Source organism: Propithecus coquereli, unplaced genomic scaffold (assembly GCF_000956105.1).
Source record: "Propithecus coquereli isolate 6110/MARCELLA unplaced genomic scaffold, Pcoq_1.0 Scaffold77, whole genome shotgun sequence".
NCBI classification, from domain to species: domain Eukaryota; kingdom Metazoa; phylum Chordata; class Mammalia; order Primates; family Indriidae; genus Propithecus; species Propithecus coquereli.
In genome coordinates this window covers 8229269-8246739 of record NW_012153840.1, presented here as the reverse complement: position 1 = coordinate 8246739, position 17471 = coordinate 8229269, and the positions used below count along the sequence as shown (strand labels likewise).

Genomic DNA, 17471 nt, shown 5'->3' with positions numbered 1-17471 from the left:
GATGTAGTCAGCCAGCCATGGATCCAACCAACATTTGTCACCCCCTGCCGGCAATGACTCTCCTTCTGACACGTACTCTGCTCTTGGGAGTCCTGGGCTCCAGAGGTCAGCAGGAAGGGGCAGGACTGTCTGATGGCGTAAGGGAGGTGCAGAGGGCTGCTGGGAAGTCCCGAGGAGAATGCAGCTCTTGGCGGGAAGGATGAGGGAAAGCGCCAAGAACAATGTGGCGTTGGAGCTGCGTCTTGACAAGCAGATGGACTGTGGGAGGATCCAGGCCGTGGGGGCAGAGCAGGCTGCGTGAGAAGGGGCAGGGAAGGTGGATTGGGGCAGTCGTGGAGGCCTTTGTTATCAGGAGTGGGGTTGCATTCCCAGAAAATGAGGAGCCATGGAAGGTTAGCAGCGATGGCGCATCAGAGCCAGGGCTTGGGAAGACAGCTCTGCAAGTCAGATGGGAGTGCCCGGCTCAGAGACTAGGGCCAGCCGGGATGCTGGTGCCACAGTGTGTGGGTGAGGCAGCGAGGGCCCGACAGGGCTGGGGGTCTCAGGGACGGAGAGAAAAGCCTCACCCCTTCGGGCATGTCTCTGCTGGCATCAGCAGCACCTCAGACTTGAGAGCCATGAGAGTGAAGGCTGCGCGATCACTGTGTGGCTCAGTTCTGCCCCCGCCAGCTGACAGGGGTCATGGTCTCTAAGCACGAAGCTTAGAGATGCCCAGAGGAAGCTGGGGGAAGCCAGGCCTTTCTGTCACCCTCTGAAAAGGGATGAATGGGGCCCTCAGCCCCCTCCCAGCCACAGACGCCCACCGCACTGGTGTCTTCAGTCTCTGCCAAGCGAGGGGACATTTGGAGGTGGTGTCGGGTTTGCGGTGGGGTGGCCCAGGGCAGCCTCGAGGCTTGGCTCCAGCCAGTGGTTTCTGGGTGCGGTGACAAGGACGGCATGTGGGTCAGTGTCGGTACCGAGGATGTCGAGCCCCGCCGGTTTGGGGGGACAAGCTGGTGCTTCCTGCAGGGCGCAGGCTCCGGGCGGGGGTGGGCCTGTCGCAACAGCTCTGCAGAGGGGCGGCCCCGGATTTGCCTGTGTCATTAGTGCAGCGGCCGTTATTGCCTGGGGAGGCTTACAGGTTATCAGTGAGCTCCAGGAGCCACTGGAGAAAGGAAAAAGATAAAGAGGGATTTAAAAATAAAATAACAAAAAGAAAAGCTGTGTTTTCTAATCCAAACCTCACCCTGCAGTGGCTTTGTTAACCCCCAGTCACTCTTTCAAGACACGAACTGTTGAGGGCCACAATTACTTCCGTGATTACTCGTTATCTCGTCCTACCAAGGTACTAAAGAGGAAACGGGAACACATTAAAAAAACATACAGCCCAATTTAATCATGATTCCTCTAAAACTATTGCTGGAATCTCACCGTTACAGTCGCCAGAGCATAAAAATTCTGTAGACGCTCGCCGGGCCAGGCACAAGTCATCCTCGTCTGCCTCCACGGCCCGCCCATTTGCAGTCGGGGGAGAGCTTTGGGGCTTAGGTCTTTGGCAGGATTCAGTGGAGGGGCTCCCCAGGTGCTCCCCTAGAGCATGGGGAGTGGGGCCCCCGTCCCAGCCTCTCAGACTTCCCCGCTGAGAGCACCTGCCCCGCCAGCCCCACCGCCAGGGCGACGCTAAACAGAAAGGTGCGCTCTAAGGAGCTGAGCTCAGGGCCCCTTTCTAGCCTCCAGGACCCCATTCACCCTGTGCAGGAGCACATTGGCCGTGAAGCCAGCCTGGTTCTGAATGTCACTTTGTGTGTGTGACAGCCCGCTCTGCCCCTCTGCATATTCTCTCTGCAAAGCAAGGGGGGTGCGATCATCAGTTTCAGAATGGACGCAAACGTCAGGAAGGGAGCACGGCTAGGCCAGCAGGGGGTCTCTGTCCTCTTTCCCTGTCTGCTGGGGGACACTGGGCAAGTCACAGTCTTCCTGGCTCAGTTGTCCCAACTGGAAATGGAAGGGGACAGATAAGTTGGCCTGGATGGTCCCTAAGTTTCCCCACCTTTATCATCCTCTGTTCCAAGAGGCCCATGATTTGTAGGATCCTTGAGGATCTTTCATGCACAAATTAAAATACATGAAGCATCCAGGAAGTGAATAATAATTACTAGAGAAGGGCTTGAATGGCCTGGAGTTCCTCAAGGACCTGCAAGGTGCTTGCTGCCTGTGTCATCCGGACAAGGACTAGCAATGGTCCCAGGGGCCCAGGGGACTCCCACACATTCAGGCCATGGGGCACAATGGGGTTGGATGGTGATCTCTTTAATTCATAGAGACTTCTAGAATACTTTTCAAGGAAATACAGTTTTATTTTCTTGCAACATTTGGAAGATAGTCAAGAATTGTCTCTGAGATCCTGTTTTTATGATCAGACATGAATGGCTGGTGTTTCGCTCATCAGAATCCCTCCAACAGCTTGAGCATCTGTTGGTCATAATGACGCTTCCTCAATGTTTGGAAAGAATTTCTTTGCTTTGCCTAGATGGGCTCCTATCTTAAAGAATTATACCTCCCAAATAAACAATGTCTGAGTCCCTCTGGTTTTGCTCCACATATAAGTTCTATAAGATCGTAGGGAACCTCTGTCTGCAGCAATAGCACGAGATGAAGTAACACTGGTTCGAGAGGCCACTCAGGTGATACCTGGCAGTTTTGAAGGTTTACTGTGTACGAGTACAGCACTGTCCAAATGCTTTAGCCCACTTAATCTTCACAACCACCTCAGGAAATGTACTATTATTCTCTCTATTGTATAGATGAGGAAACTGAGGCATAGCCATATGATTGCCCAAAGCTTGCAGGTAGGAAGGCGCAGAACCCAGAATCGAACCCAGGCAGTGGTCTCCGGAGCACAACTGTCAACCACTTTGTTTCTTCAGCATTGGAACGATGTGGGCTCAAGGGTGGGCTTTGGCTGGTTACTTAATTCTTTATGCTTTAGATTTCTCGTGTGTAAGGTAGAGATGATCAGAACCAGTCCCACCTCATGGGGTAGTTGTGAGGATTAAACGAGCTAAGTCTTGCAAAGTACTTGGCACCCAGCACCTGCAACACACAGGACTAAAGAAATGATAGTTCTCAGTAATCGTAGTGGCATTGGTGGTTGTAACCATAGGACAGTCTGAATTATATAGCGGAGAGAGTTACTGGCTATTTTTTTCTGCTAAGCCAGTAACTCTCTCCGCTATGTAATTCAGACTGTCTTATGGTTACAACCACCACCGCCACTGTGATTTTTTTTAGGAGTTAGGGTTCATGGTTGATGCAAAAGAAAATTCAACTTGAACTGACTTCAGGGCAAGAGGAAATTTTGATGTTCAAGTTCCTGAAAAGTCTTGAGGTGTGCTGCCTTCAGGCATGACTGGATCCAGGGGTTCAATGAATGGCATCGAGGCATGGTCTCCTTCCCTCAGCTCTGCCTCCTCAAGGCAGCTCCCTTCTTGGACTCCATGTGCTGGCCAGAGATGGCTTCTAGGAGCACTAGGTTTCATCCTCCCAGGTTTAAGTCCAGTAGGAAAGAGCATCCCTGCCTCCCCGTGGCTCCAGCCAAAGTCCCAGGATTAGCTCTGATTGGCTCTAGAGGGGCCATGAGTCTACCCTGGAGCCAATCCGCATGGCCCAGAGAAGGCAGAGCTCCAGTTGGCCAGCCTGAGTCACACGCTCCACCCTGGACTGAGTAGGAGGCGGCTGGCTGGTTTGCTAAAGAAAATTTGGATACTCTTATCAAAAGAACACCATTTGTGCTGGAGTTGGGTCCAGCTCTGCCTCCCATTAGCCATGTGGCCATGAGCACATCATGTGGCACTTCTCAGTCCAGGGGGGATGGTGGCACAAGCCCAACTTCCTCCAGAGCTGTGGAGGGAGCAGATGGACAGGAAGAGCTCCGGAGCACATCAGTCACTCCAGAGACGCTGCGATGACTGTGTGGTGCCATTGTCATCTGATGGGGTTGACTCACTGCCTAATGGGCTCTGCACGGGCACACCAGTCCTGGGAGAAGGAATGGGGTGCACGTCCTTGGAGAGGGCGGGAGAGATGGGGGGTGCTGTGGACTCGGCTTCCAGCCTTCCAGGAGGACATGGCCAAGTCTAGCCACAGGCAGGGACTCTCTAAGGCTGGGGAGGAGGAGGCCATGTGGTCTGTGGATTTGGCTCCCGGGCGGGGAGAGGAGGGCAGAGGAGCAGGGACTGCCGCCCGCCAAGACCTGCTCGCTGAGCATCCTTGCCGCACGGCCCTCAGTGTCTGCTGGGCCAGGGCTGCACACCTGGGCAGGACCTTTTCCCTGTAGGAGTTCTCTGTGTCCCAGCGAAAGGCCCCTGTCGTCTTATCCCAGGGCTGCTAAAGCGACTCTCGCAGTGATCTCTAATAAATCAAAAATTAGTTCAAGGTGAGAGCAGGACATGAACCAACAATCTCATCCAAGCTCGGGCTGTGCCAACTGCAGGGCACTGTGTTCCTGACAAGTCCCTGGCAAGCGACAAAGGGATGGGTGGACGCCGAGCTCCCCGGCTGATACTCCCAGCCCTGGGTTCTAGCCTGGGGAAACACCAAGCATCATGGCGCCTCCTGGCTTTGGGTCCCAGAGAGAGATGACCCCAACATGCCGATCTCCTTCCATAACACCATAGGACCAGCCATCTGCAAACTAATGTCACCCATTTTAGAAAAATCTCTCTATGTTTTTCAGCCCATGTCTCCCTTGGAATAATGAGTCTCATATGTTTATTGCCTGCTGTGTAGTTTGATTGTGCTAAAATTACCTCCCTGGGCTCTGGGGGAGGAGAACCCTTATTCTCAGCATTCGGGGATCCGGAGATAAAGCACTTTCGCCTTCTCCCCTTTCTGACCCAAGACACTTGAATCATTCTCTGCTTTTGTCGTTCTGGACAGAAAGCCCTTATCTCTGTTTTCCCAGGGCTGCCTGCACCTCCTCTGTCGATGTTCCCTCACCCGACGCTCGGCGTCCCAGGTCAAGGTCTGTAACACAGCCAGCCCCTGCCTTTCCAGCCCGCAGGCTGTGCTGCGTCTCCAGGCTGGGTCTTTCTGCCCACCGCTCTGGGCCAGTGGCTGCTGTGAATCCAGGGGGCCTCCCTGGGTCTGCCCACGGCGGTTTGGGCCCACCAGCCTCCGTGGGCAGCCGGCTCCACTTCTCCCGAGCCTTGCGCTGGGATCCATCTGTCGCTCTTCTACCCACCAGTACGACCTCTGAGAGCCTCCGTTACCCATAGAAGTTTAGTGTCATCTGCAAACGTGGAGATTTTATTGGACATTTCTTCCCCCAAATCATTTATAACAATTTTAAATAAGGCAGGGCCTGGCCCCCACCCAACGTGTGCTGTTGGGCAGCCAGGTCTTGCTGCGCGATAAAAGGTCCTCCCCAGCAACGTCCATCCAGGATGGCTTGACCTTCTTAGGGCCTTTGGGTAGAACGGTGTCAGAGGCTTCTGGAAAGTCCAGGCGGCTGGGATCCTCTGGCTCCTGTCGAAGCCCACGTGTCTTTATCTGCTCAGGGAGGTGGTAAATTATCCTTCACCTCGGCATCCTCTGGGTGTCGAGGACGTGCCCAGGACCATGCTGGGCTTGGTCTCCCACTATTAGTGTGTCCTTTCCACGTGGCCTCCAGGCTGGAGGAGGCAGAGCAAGACAGCGCCTGAGCCGGCGTGGTTCCCACAACCCCGCACCAGGTGGAAATTGTTTAACTATATTCCCATGACTGGAAAGTTCTGGTAATTGTGTAATAACAACAGCAGCAGCACTCAGCAATTACCCAGGGTTTTTCATCTTCAGACCACTTTACCCACATTAACTAATTAAGTCTCCCAGCCTCCCTCCAAAGCAGGGAAGGGCTGCCGGCCCCAGACTCCCGCTGGGGCGCGCTTAATGAGGGCAGCCGTCGGAAGGGGCTGCGGGGGCTCCACTCGCAGGGCCCTCCAAGCCTCCTGCTGGTCATCACTGGGAGTCCCCAGCCCTGCCGAGTGCTGGCAAGGACAGACACAGGGAGGTTTTCTGTGCATCCTGCCACGCCGACTGCAGGGGGGAGTCCTGGCACCCTGCACTGACGTAGGGCCCAGCTCCCAGGAGGAGCCCGGTTGACCACTGGCCCTGCCTATTCCTGGGGGCACCAGGGCCCCTCTCTTGGCTCCTACTCCCTCCCTTCTCTCTCTTTTTGCTTCTCCTTTAACCGCCCAACGTTGAGGACGTGGATCTGCCTCCAGTTGCCGGGTGCTCAGCTCCAGGCCTCATTCCTTGTGGCTGTTCCCCCATCTCCCCTGCACACCCCTGCTTGACCACAGAGGGTGTCCTGACTACTGCGTGCCCTTGACGTGGAGACAGGGACATCTGCATCCTTGTTCCCACCAGCTCCCTGCACCCACGCGACCCGGCCAGGCACCCTGGACCCGTTCTTGCTCTGGCACCGACGCTGACTGGGCTGCCGCCGCCGGGGCACTGAGGCAGACTGCGCCGCCCTCCCGTGGAATGTCCAGGAGTCCTGCAGAGCCCCAGGGTGGCAGAGGGGTGGTGTGGGATAGTGGCTCTGAGCTCAGGGCTGGGTTTGAATCTCAGCGCCCTCAAACGCACTCTCCTTTCTGTGAATGGGGATAACAATAGCACCTGCGTCCATCAGTGTCGAAGAGACTAAAGGAGGAAACAGTGTGGCTTGAATGTGGCGCACAGGATCCAGCTGACACTCGCCAAGCGATCTTTGGCAGTAGAGGTGCCCACTGGGGGTGTGTGCTGTGGGTGCAGGCCTGCTTCTGCCCCCGAGGAGCACCCAGCACACGCCCAGGGACGGCAGCACAGTGCGGCAGCTCCGTGCATTGGCGCCATGAGGACCTTTTCCCCTCTGTGGCAGGGAAGAGAGAACTAAGAGGGAGAAGGCGGCCTCCAGGGGCCGGCAGATCCCAGGAGACCTGGGCTGCAGGTGCCAACCCACCCTGGCCCTTGTCGGGGAGCATAGCTCCTTCCACCCTGCGCGGGCCTCAGCTCCAGGCCCTCGGGCCTGCTTAGCCCTCCCCCCACCAGCCCCCTTTCTGGTGGGACCATCGACCCCCACCTCATGCCTTTATCCAGAGCAGAGGACAGGTGCCCAGCTGCCCAGGGCAGCTGGGGCACGGGCAAGAGGATTTTTCTCTGCCTTGCAGCCTAGTGGCACCACAGCCTTGAGCCACCTGCTGTCATCATTTATTCATTCCCCAATAAATCCTGCCCTTCCTCCTGCCTGCTCTGCACTCCTGTTTCATGGGCTCCTACCCTCGTTGTTTATTAAGCACCCAGGTACAGGGAAGGCTGTGCCTCTGAAGATCGGGCTTATGGGGCGTTCAGAATCTGCATAAATGGCGCTAATGTGACAAATGCAATAATAGAATGGGCTTGTGGTGCAAACCATGCCGATTCCTCGCTCGCGCCCCTCCTCCCCTGCCAGCGCGCACAGGCCCGTTCCCCGTGCCCCCGCGGCAAGTGGGGAGGTGTGTGCCACTATTACACGCTATTAGGACTTTCTGGGTAATGTATACATTTTCACTATCACACGTTCTCTCTCCTCCATTTTTCATGAGAACTGGCACGAGATTAATGACTGAGCCCCAGAAGAAACGGAACGCCATGCCACTCTGATTTATTGACCACTTAGCGTTGATGAAGCTGCAAACAAGAGTCAAACAGATGTTGCAGCTGCATTTTTCTTTATCAAAACCAACAGCTTTTTGCATTTTTAACCACTTCTTGTATTGCCGGCCTGCTTACTCCACAGAAAGGGGTGCTGGCTCTGGGCTTCCTCCTTCCCAGCAGAGGGAGGGGAATCGGGGCCAGGCTGTGGGACGCCACCCGGCATCTCGTTGCCCAGCATCCACCCCAGGAATGGCCAAGAGGAAAACGTGAGCCCCACAGGCTCCAGCTCTGGGTGACTCGAGCCCCCTCGGCAGGTCTCTGGTGAAGAGCTCGCACTGTAGCCTCAGCCGACTCCAGGGCCTGTTATGTAAACCCTGGGGTGGGCTCAGCACGCAGAGGGCACACAGCCCGGCTTCCCTCTGCAGACTGCAACGCCTCCCCCACCTCCATCCCACACCGCTAGCGGATTCCTGGACACCATTTAACAGGCAGTGACGGTGGCCTTGTAGGAGAGTGCTGGCCAGGGGTCAGGCCCGATCCGAGCACTTCACCTGCTCTCGCCTCCTTCCCAGTGAGGTGAAGGCCATTACACTCATCTCCCTAGCTCTAAAGAGTGGACGCTGGGCTCAGTGAGGTCACGTGCTGTCCCAAAGGGGAGCACCTGTTCCCAGCTCTGCCCTGGGCCTTGCCCCCTGTGCCTCCCTCAGAAACCAGGGGTCACAGGAGCTGTGGGGAGCTCACTTTAGGTTTCGAATCAGAGCTCACTGAGGGCTTGGGAGAGCTCGGCAGCCCCCTCCAAGTCTGCACCGCCCCCACCCACCCGTGGCTGCCATTAGCTTGGGCTTCCCACATCTCTCTGCTGCACCTTTCTTGGTCTGTTTCTCTCTCTCTCTCTCTCTCTATCTCTATCTCTATCTCTCTCTCTTTCCTCCTTCCCTCTGCCACTCTGCATGTCCCTTCTGCCCCAAGTCCTGGCCTGAGGTCCAAACTCCAGGCCCTGATGAGGCTGTGAGAGGGGCTAAGTCCGTTCTCCCTGGCTGGGGGCTCTGCTAGGGAAGCTGGCGCCCCAGGCTGGCGGGGACACCTGCCCAGCCCTTCTCCCCTGCGCTCTCCCGGGCTGCTGCGCCTGGGCTCGCCCTGGGCAGGAGAGTATGAATCCGGAGTGTTTGCAGCAGGAACTGCCGCATGTTAATCCGGATCACAGGAGCTGCTGTTTGGGCCCCGGCTGGCCCCTTTTGCTGCCCACCTCAGCCATGAACACCTGCACAGTTGCTGCCACCCTCATGGAGCTGGTGACACTTTCTTGTTCAAAGCAGTTTCACGTCCTCAAATCCTCATCACCTGTCATTAGGATTAAACCAAGCTGGCAGTGTGACCCGTGCCACCCCCACTGCCCCACTGCCGGGCCAGCGGTTCATCTCTCACCTGCCTCTCCCCCACCTTCGTGCGCTCAGGCCAGGCCGAGGATGGGGCGCAGGGGAAAGGGGCAATTCTTGGGCATCTGAGGCCCAATTGCCCTAGAGACCCCAGGAACTGGTGAGGGCCTCTCTCTTCCAGTAGCTGCTGAGAGTTGTTTCCCTTGGCTTTGAACTCTATCAGGGGTTCCCAAACTATGTTCCAGAGAATACTAGGGTCCCGAGAGGAGCTCAGGTTCACGGTCAAATAGGCTTGAAAAGCCCACCTCCTGCAACGCCACAGAGAAATCCTCCTACACATAGCACTGTCAAGGCTCTGACAAGTCCTACACTAAAGAGCCTATTTAACATCTGACAAGCATTCCCTGCAGAACATTCTTAACCTCTCCTGTGCTTTTGGAGTTCAGTTTCTCAGCCTGTTCTCTGTCCCTTTGTCCCGTGGGTTAGGTGAAAGGTGCCATCTGGAAAAGGCGTCTAAGAGACTGACTCAAACTCTAACCCGAGCTCCTGGGAGATGCCCTTCCACCACCTTCAGCCTAAGAGTCCTCTGCCCCGCTGCGTCCTGGCAGTCTAGAATTCAGTAATCGGCACATCTAAACCTCACATTTTCAAATTAAAAAAAAAAAAGCCAGAAGCACAGCTGGGTTGAGGGAGGTGTGGAGCCTCCTGCTGAGGGTGGGCCCTCAGGTGCCACCCGGCCCATGCCTGGGCAGCCGCCCACTCCTGCCCTCTGACAGACAGTCCCTCTGGAAAACACACCTGGGGGTCCTCCAGGGTTGGTCCTGAGACACTGAGTCACCAGGGAGGAAACAGCTGCCCCTGCACCAGCTCCCTAGCCAGGGCCGGCCAGACCCGAGGGTCGCCGAGCAGGCACTGAGAGACGAGTGTTGGGAAGGGAGCAGGGAGGCTGTGTGGGCGGCAGGGCGGGAGCCGGGCGGGTGGGCACTGTTGTCATTGGGGTCATTGAATGAGGTTTCCATGAGGAAGTGACCTGGGACTGATGCTGAAGGTGGCAGATTTGGGGAATAGGGTGGTAGGGGTGAGGAGTGCGGGGGAGCTCCAGGCAGGGAGCGGCTGGCGAGAAACACAGATGGCCGTCCCTGCGGCCACGACAGGAGCACGGCCTTTAGTCTTGGTGCCAGGAGCCCTCGCCAGCATGGCCTGATCACAGCCACTGGTGTTTAAAGAATGGATTGGGGGAGGGGAGGGCGCAAGAGGGGAGGCCAGGAGCGGGGCTTCCACCCCACGTCCGCGGGAGAGCAGGTGGAGGGTGGAGGCTTAGACTCCGCGGCGCCAGGCGTGGGGGCCCAATGAGCGAGTCGGGCTCATGGGGAGGGAGAACTGGCAGGACGGACATGGCAGTGGGCCGGGTGAGGGCAGGGACAGAAGAAGAAAGATGACTCCCAGGTTCCAGCCTGGCTGCTGGGAGACCCGCGTGCCTGTCGCCCTGGCGTGCAGCCCCAGATGGGCCAGGCGTGTGGAGCGTGAGTTGGAGGTCGTGCCCAGCCCAGAAGCTGTGGGTATTTTGAGGCCCCCAAGGGGCGCATTCGGGCAGGTGAGCCAGAGCAGAGAGAGGGGTGGGGCTGGAGAGAGAAATCCGGAGTCCTTGGGGTCTGCTGGGTGAGGTCCCCAAGGAGACGGAGGAAGACAGAGTGAGCGCGAGAGCGAGGCGGGGGAAGGGTGGAGAGAGGGAGAACCAGCCCCTAGAGGAAGAGCATCCGCACAGCAAGGGGAGACCAGGGTGAACTGGGGCTGCCAGCGGATAGCGTGAGTTTTAAGTGGGTGACCGCCCGCTGCAAGTTCAACTCTGGTCATTCTCTCGGGAATAACAGCAGGCTTTGGTCTGGTGCAGTTTCGGTGGCATCCAGTAGTGAGAACAGCGGGGCTTGCGTCTGTCCAGGTGGCACCTTTCCGAGGCCCTGCCCGGCCCAACAGCAGCTGGTGAGAGAGGCAGGGGCACTGCCTCCATTTATGGGTGAGAAGCTGGAGGCACCGAGAGGCAGGGTGGATCTCCTAGTCCACGGCTCTTTCCAGAAGGTTCTGGAACTTCTCTGAGACTTTTACTTATCCTTGGCTTCCCCTGCCACCAGCACAGCCACAGACCCAGGAGGCTCCATTTCCACGGCTTTTGACACCAACCAGGCCTCCAGGACATTCGGGGGTTCGTTTTCAAAGGCCACGCTCGTGCTGTGGGGCGGCTCTAGCATCTCCGTGGAAAATCCGCAGCCAAGGGAGGAGCCTCGCAACAAGCTCTCAAACCCTCTCCCAACCCTCGAGGCCCAACCTGGGCCACGAACCCAGAGAAACAGGAGAGTGGCCCCAGCAAGACGAAGGCAGCCTGGCTCCCCAGTGGTCCGGAATCAAGAATCGGGAGCCCCGGTGGGGTCTGCCCCTCCTGCGACTCCAGCCGACCCCATGCGCACGTCTCCAGCCGGCAGGAGCCCATCTTGGCACCGTGGCAAGGACTCTGACGTTGTTACGAGCACTCCATGAAACTGATACATTAGGACTCCAAGGCTAATATATTTTTCTGCCAAAAACACCCAATAAAATGTACAACTAATTAATAAAATCGCAGCGTTGCCAGGAAGTGATGTGTGCCCCACATTTCCAAAAATACCTCCATCACTCTGTGTCGTAACACCAGCCCCAAGCCAGGAAGTCGTTACTTAACATTCAAGTCGAGAGTTCCAGCGGCAGGAACTCCAGCCCTGGATGGAAGCCATGCGGCTGCCTACTCCTGCATCTCCTAATCCCAAACCCATCCCCAAGTCCCTCCAGGGGCTGGGACGTCCTGCTCATTGTGCCAAAGCAAGCAAAGAAAGGCAAGGCCTAGGATGGAGGCTCCTGGGAGGGGACCTCTGTGCCAGGCACGTGCCCTGAATTGAGAGGATCTGTCATCCCTAAGTCAGTAGTTACTGAAGTGGGGTCTGCTGACCACCGATCTGTGAACCCCTGAGGGGAGTGTTGATGTGCCTCGGGGCATCTTAGTGGGTTATGAGTAGGGTATCCACAGCCTCCGTCAGAGCCTCAGAGACTTCAGACCCAGAAAGGATTAAGAACCAGCCTTATGTCTTAGCCTCCTGGCAATGGCTCCATGTTCAGAAAGGCTTCCCTACCCTTGGTAGACCCAGAAAACTGAAGCCAGATGTCAGTAGAACACAAGTGTGGGAAGGGTGAGGACAGGAGGTCATAATTCAGCCTCATTCGATTCTACAAACCTGAAATGAGCACCAATTATTGCCAGATACTGGCATCTCCAGGGCACTATCCCTGGGGTTGAAGAAATAAAGTAGATGTACGGACAGTTAAGACACGAAACCGGCCGCCATCCTGCTGTGGCAGAGGGAGAGGGTGAGGTATCAGGGAAGGCTTTCTGGAGGAGGAGAGATCCTGGTGCCTGCATTCAGAGAATAGGTGGAAGCTGGTGATGCAGATGGAGGCTGGGCCCTGCAGGAGACAGTGGGGCTTCCTGGGCCAGGAGCCTCGTGGGGCACTAGGGCAGGAACTCCAGGTTTGGGGGTTTGGTTCAGGTGAGTGGCAGTCTTTGTTCCCCTGGCCTCCTGCAGCAGCCTGTCCCAGGTGACCGGGCGCTCAGCAGGGCTGTGGGGCGGGAAGCTGCAGCCCTTTCATCCCCAGGCGTCTGACATCCTGGCTCCCTCCTGCAGGGCTGGGCTCTGCTCTGGGGGCTGGATCAGAGGAAGCCCCATAGCCCTTTGATCATTTTGCTCAGCAGCTGCACGGCTGCCTGGCTGGGTCCAGGCTCGGCAGGAGCCCTCCGCCCAGACAGCATGGGGAGGCCAGCGTGCTGGTCCGTGGGCAGATACAGGGCCAGGACTCGGCGAATCACCCCACCTCTCTCCTCTGTTACCCCATCTGTGCTGTGGGCAGAGCTGAGCTACCCAACCCACAGACTTCTCGGGCACATTGCCAGGACGAAGTGAAATGGGAGGTGGCAAAGAACGTGAGCCAAGCACAAAGAGGCCACCAGATGTCCTGGCAGGACCTGAGTCTGGAGCCAGAACCCCTGTAGCGCTCGGGCTCTGCCCTCGCCAGGCACCTAGCTTGGGGCGAGTCACAACCTCACTGGGCGGCAGTGGCCTCATTGTGCGGAGGGCACCTCGCCCGGCCCTGCCCACCTGCCTCTCCAGCCAGCACGGGCACCAAATGAGATAATGGCTAGAAAGTGCTTCGGAAAGAATAAAGTGCTGCGCCGATGTCAGGGATTATCATTGTTATTAAGGAGCGTGATTACCGCAATCCAGAAAAGCCGCCATTAACAAGAAGGCTCCTGTTTGTGGTGATTTAATTTCCTGGTTAACTGAGCATTGGCAGGAAAAAAAACCGTGTTTCAACCCTTATTGAAAATCTTTTAAAATTATGCCAGTCTATTTTCTTACACCGGGCATGGTGTAGTTGTGAGTCTTTATTTATTAATGGTGTGATTGATTCATATATTCATTTACAACTCTTGCTCTGACCACATCCAAAAAAACAGCTTTGGATGGGCTTCCTCCTGCCTGGGGTCCTGCCCACGCCAGGAGCCTCAGCTGGGAAGCGCCGGGGAGACAGGCCAGGAAAGCGCGAGACGGGACTCCCCGACCCCTTTTCTCACTGGTGCCTGCAGAGTCTTAGTATGGTTTCATGTTTCCTCAGGACAATGCAAGGAGAGAATGGTTCCAAAAACACCTTCTGAAGGGCTAAGCCAGGTTCTTCTGGGTTGATCCAGATGCATCTATAAAGTGACAGGATTGTTTTGTAACAAAGTCATCAGGCCTGACGTGGCTAAATAAACAGTCCTGCTTTCTGGGAGCCACAAGAAAGCTCCGGAAAACCCCATGCCCATCGTAGCATAGCTATTGCCCCATGAAGTCCCCTTGACATGTCACTATCAGAGCTCAGGTGGCAGAAAGGGACAGAGGGTATTTTGAATGGAATCTGATGGCAAGAGGCTGACTCTTTTAAATGAAACCATTTTGAGACAAACTGGGCCCTCGAGGTCCTCAGACCGGGAGTTCTTTCCAGTGTGTGCTCCAAAGAGGCTTCCCGGAGGAGTTCCAGAGATTCTGAACGCCACCTGAGTGATGCTTAGGTGGAAAGTGCTGGATGGTGGGCTGTTTGTGCAGGGAGAAGGCCTCAGGCTTAAGGGTAGAGGGGCTCCAGCCCTTAGAAGCAGGGGACCTTAAGCTCCAGGAACTTCTTTTCCCCTTGGGAAGAGGAGGTGCCTGGATCAGAGACGCCCAGCGAGCTGTGACGAGGAAACGCGTGTAGGGCATGAAGCAGGGGCCAGTGACCCTGGGGGTGGCTGTGGGTGTGAGGTCAGGATGTTGGGCTGGAGATACAGTTTGACCTCACGTCTGTGGTCCTTAGTTACACACATTTCAGCTGCCGTGTAGGCCAGTGGTTCTCAACTGGAGGTGATTTTGCCTCCCAGGGGACATTGGGCCATGTCGGAAGAATTTTCCAGTTGTCACAACTTGAGGGGAGAGGGCTGTAACGGCGGGTGGAGGCCGGGGAAGCTGCTCACATCCTGCAGTGCAGCCCCGGCAGCAGAGAATCCTTGGCGCCGGACACAGCAGTGCCGAGGGGACTCGGTCTATACCTGCGCCTGCTGGGGGGCCTGGGGGGGCCCTGACCGTGGCAGGCTCTGTGCCACCCTCATGCTGCCAGTCCCTGTGCTCTCCCCACAGAACCCCGACATCGTCCTGGTGCACTACCTGAACGTGCCGGCCATCGAGGACTGCGGCAAGCCCTGCGGCCCCATCCTCTGCTCCATCAACACCGACAAGAAGGAGTGGGCAAAATGGACGAAGGAAGAGCTCATCGGGCAGCTGAAGCCCATGTGTGAGTAGCCTCGGCCGGCCCGGCGCCCACACTGGGGACCAGGCTGGTGCCGTCCAGGTGGGGCCAGGAGGGTCCTCCATAGCCTCGGGGACCTGGCTGTGGAGCCCCATCTCGCTCAGATAATGTGGCGCTGTGAACTTGACTCGTATAATGTTCACGCCCTTCCCGCCTCCTCTTGGGCCTCAGGAGCTCCCTACACAGCAGGCAGGGAACCAAATGTCCGGCCCACTTGGCCGATGCAGAAAGTGAGGTTCAGAGACACAAAGCAACATAAAAAAGGAGCAGAGGCAAGAGTGGGCCCCGGATGTGTCTCCTGGGCCACACACAGGCAGGGGGCAGGCCGGGGCGGGGGGCGCAGAGGAGTGGCTGGCCAGAGCTGCCCCTCCGCCTGCGTCCGCCTGTCTGCGCTGGCTCTGGGCTCAGCCACCGCCTGCAGGACACAGGGCCTGCCTCAGCTCCCAGGCTGGGTGGCAAATGGATGATGGTAATTGAGCTGGATTTCATTTTGTCAGCAAAGTGGTGCTTTCTGGAGCATCTGTCAGGTGCAAATCACTGAATGCAAAACACCAAGTGAGTCCAGGAAGCCAGAGCTCAGCCGGTACCTAGTTTCCACCGGCCTCTCCTGTCCCCGGACAGCTGGGCTCGGGGACAACACACACGGGGCTGCCAGACCCGGGAAGAGCCTGGGGGCTGCCCAGTGCTGGCCGCAGGGCCCACGGGGCTCAGGAATATTGATCACTAAGGCTCAGGGCAAAGACTAGTCCTGCAAAGAGGGCGGCGGGACGATGGGTCACTGCAACCAGTACTTCCCTCGGAGCTGGGCTGGAGGGGAGAAGCAGCTGTTTGTCACCACATACAGGGAAAGAACTAAAATGTCCTTTTGGCAGCCAGGGGGAAGGTCCTGTCCCTGGGAGGGTGCAAGCTGAAGCCAGGGGCACCTGCAGTGACCAGCTAATCCTGAGAGTCCCCTGGGTGCTGAGGTTCACGGCTCTGCACCAGCCTCAAGGTTGGGGGAGGTCAGGAGGGATGAGGGGTCTGTGTGGAAGGGGGAAGCCCCCAGTAGGCGACAGCCCGGGCTGCCCAGGGGCTGGACCCAAGACTGAGCGTCCTCATGTGCCGTCCTCCCGAGCCAAGTGCCCTGTAGGGAGGCTCAGGCCAGCCTGGCCTTGGCACTCTTGCCTGGAACCTCAAACCAGGTGGCCCAGGGACCTCCCAGAAGAAGGCTACGTGCAGTGGAAACCTCCCTAACTGCAGCTCTCACTATACATCCTCCTCGCTTAGAACCTCTGTGTGCCCCTGGGCCTGGCACGCAGCCCTTCACCTTTGGGCCCCCACCCCGGCCTGGGCCCTGCACGGACTCACGCCGTGTTCCACCCTTCGCGGATCCCCCACCAGAGCCTGCACCGCTCTGCCCTCTGCCTGGCTCTGGCCCCGCTCCCCCGACTTCTCTGCCCACCCCTCGGCCTTCAGCTCTCAGCCTACACGTCGCTAGCAGGCCTCCCTGAGTCCCCACAGGGAGACATCAGACCGAACTCAGCCTCCCAGGAGGGGCCGCTGAGCCTCTTCAGGACTTTGCAGAGCGTCCAGCAACGCGGGCAGCAGGAAAGCCGGCTCCCCAGGAGTCTCTCCCGCTCTCTGCGCGGCGCTGGCACGCAGACCGGCTGAGCGGAAAAGGAATGGCCCGGCGTTAGCCTGCTCCCCCGGGGGCCTGAGCACGGGACAGAGGCTCCCAGCAGCCTCTTTCCAGGCCAGGCCAGAGGGCCAGGGGTCTGGGGCAATGGCACCAGGGGCCCTGCTGTCAGACCCGCCTGCCCACCCCTTCTGACTCAGTATGTAGGAGGCGTCAACTGTGCGGGTTTGCCTGGACATGGGGGTAGCCCCAGCCCACGCTGGGCCTGCTCACACTTTCTCTCCGGCGGAGCCTCGGCTGGGCTGGCACGATGGCTGTGCTAACGGTGGGTGCTGATGCCACCTGGCCAGGGCAGGAGAAAGAGTCAGAGCCGGAGAGTCAGGAGGTGGGCACTCGTCCTGGCTCTGTGGCCACCTCTCCGTGTGGCCAGCTCCCCTCTGTGAGTGAGAGAAGGAATCCAGCGGTCTGTGCACCAAGACCAACCGCTTCCAGCCAGCTCCACGGGGCGGGCCCCGCTACGGGCTAAGGCCGGAGGCTGCTGCTCCCTCCATTTCCGCAGAGTCACTCCGAGTGGTTCGGGTCGTCCTGGAGAAGCCTCCCATGGGAGGTGCGAGCGGGGAGGCCCGGGCCTTCCTTCTGGGGCTTATTCGGTGCTTCCAGATGAGGGTTCGAAGGGGGACGCTTGCCTTGAAAGGGCGGCCAGAGTCTGGTGCTTGTGCAGCCCGTCAGACTCCTCAAGGTTCGCCATTGGAGGGGGGTCCACGCCCAAAGACGTCTTTAGGCTCAGCCTTCCTGGCCTTTCTGGGCCTGTCATCTGTTTCTTCTTAGGTTACTAGAAGCAGTTTGTGATGTCAGATTCCACTGGCAAATTAGGCCCCTTCGCTGGTGAAAGCCCTGTACGCACGGCCTGGGAGGGCAGGACGAAGTTGCAGAGATTGCGCTAGGCG

The 17471-nt window shown here is 57.7% G+C and overlaps 1 protein-coding gene across 1 annotated transcript in view; it reads left to right on the top strand.

The window, feature by feature from the left end:
• The window catches only part of CAMTA1 (calmodulin binding transcription activator 1), an 858502-nt gene that overhangs the window by 736209 nt on the left and 104822 nt on the right, over window positions 1-17471 (top strand). The window contains exon 7 of the mRNA XM_012662626.1: window positions 14741-14894. Within this exon, the coding sequence (XP_012518080.1) occupies window positions 14741-14894 (154 nt within the window). The remainder of the gene's footprint in view (window positions 1-14740; window positions 14895-17471) is intronic.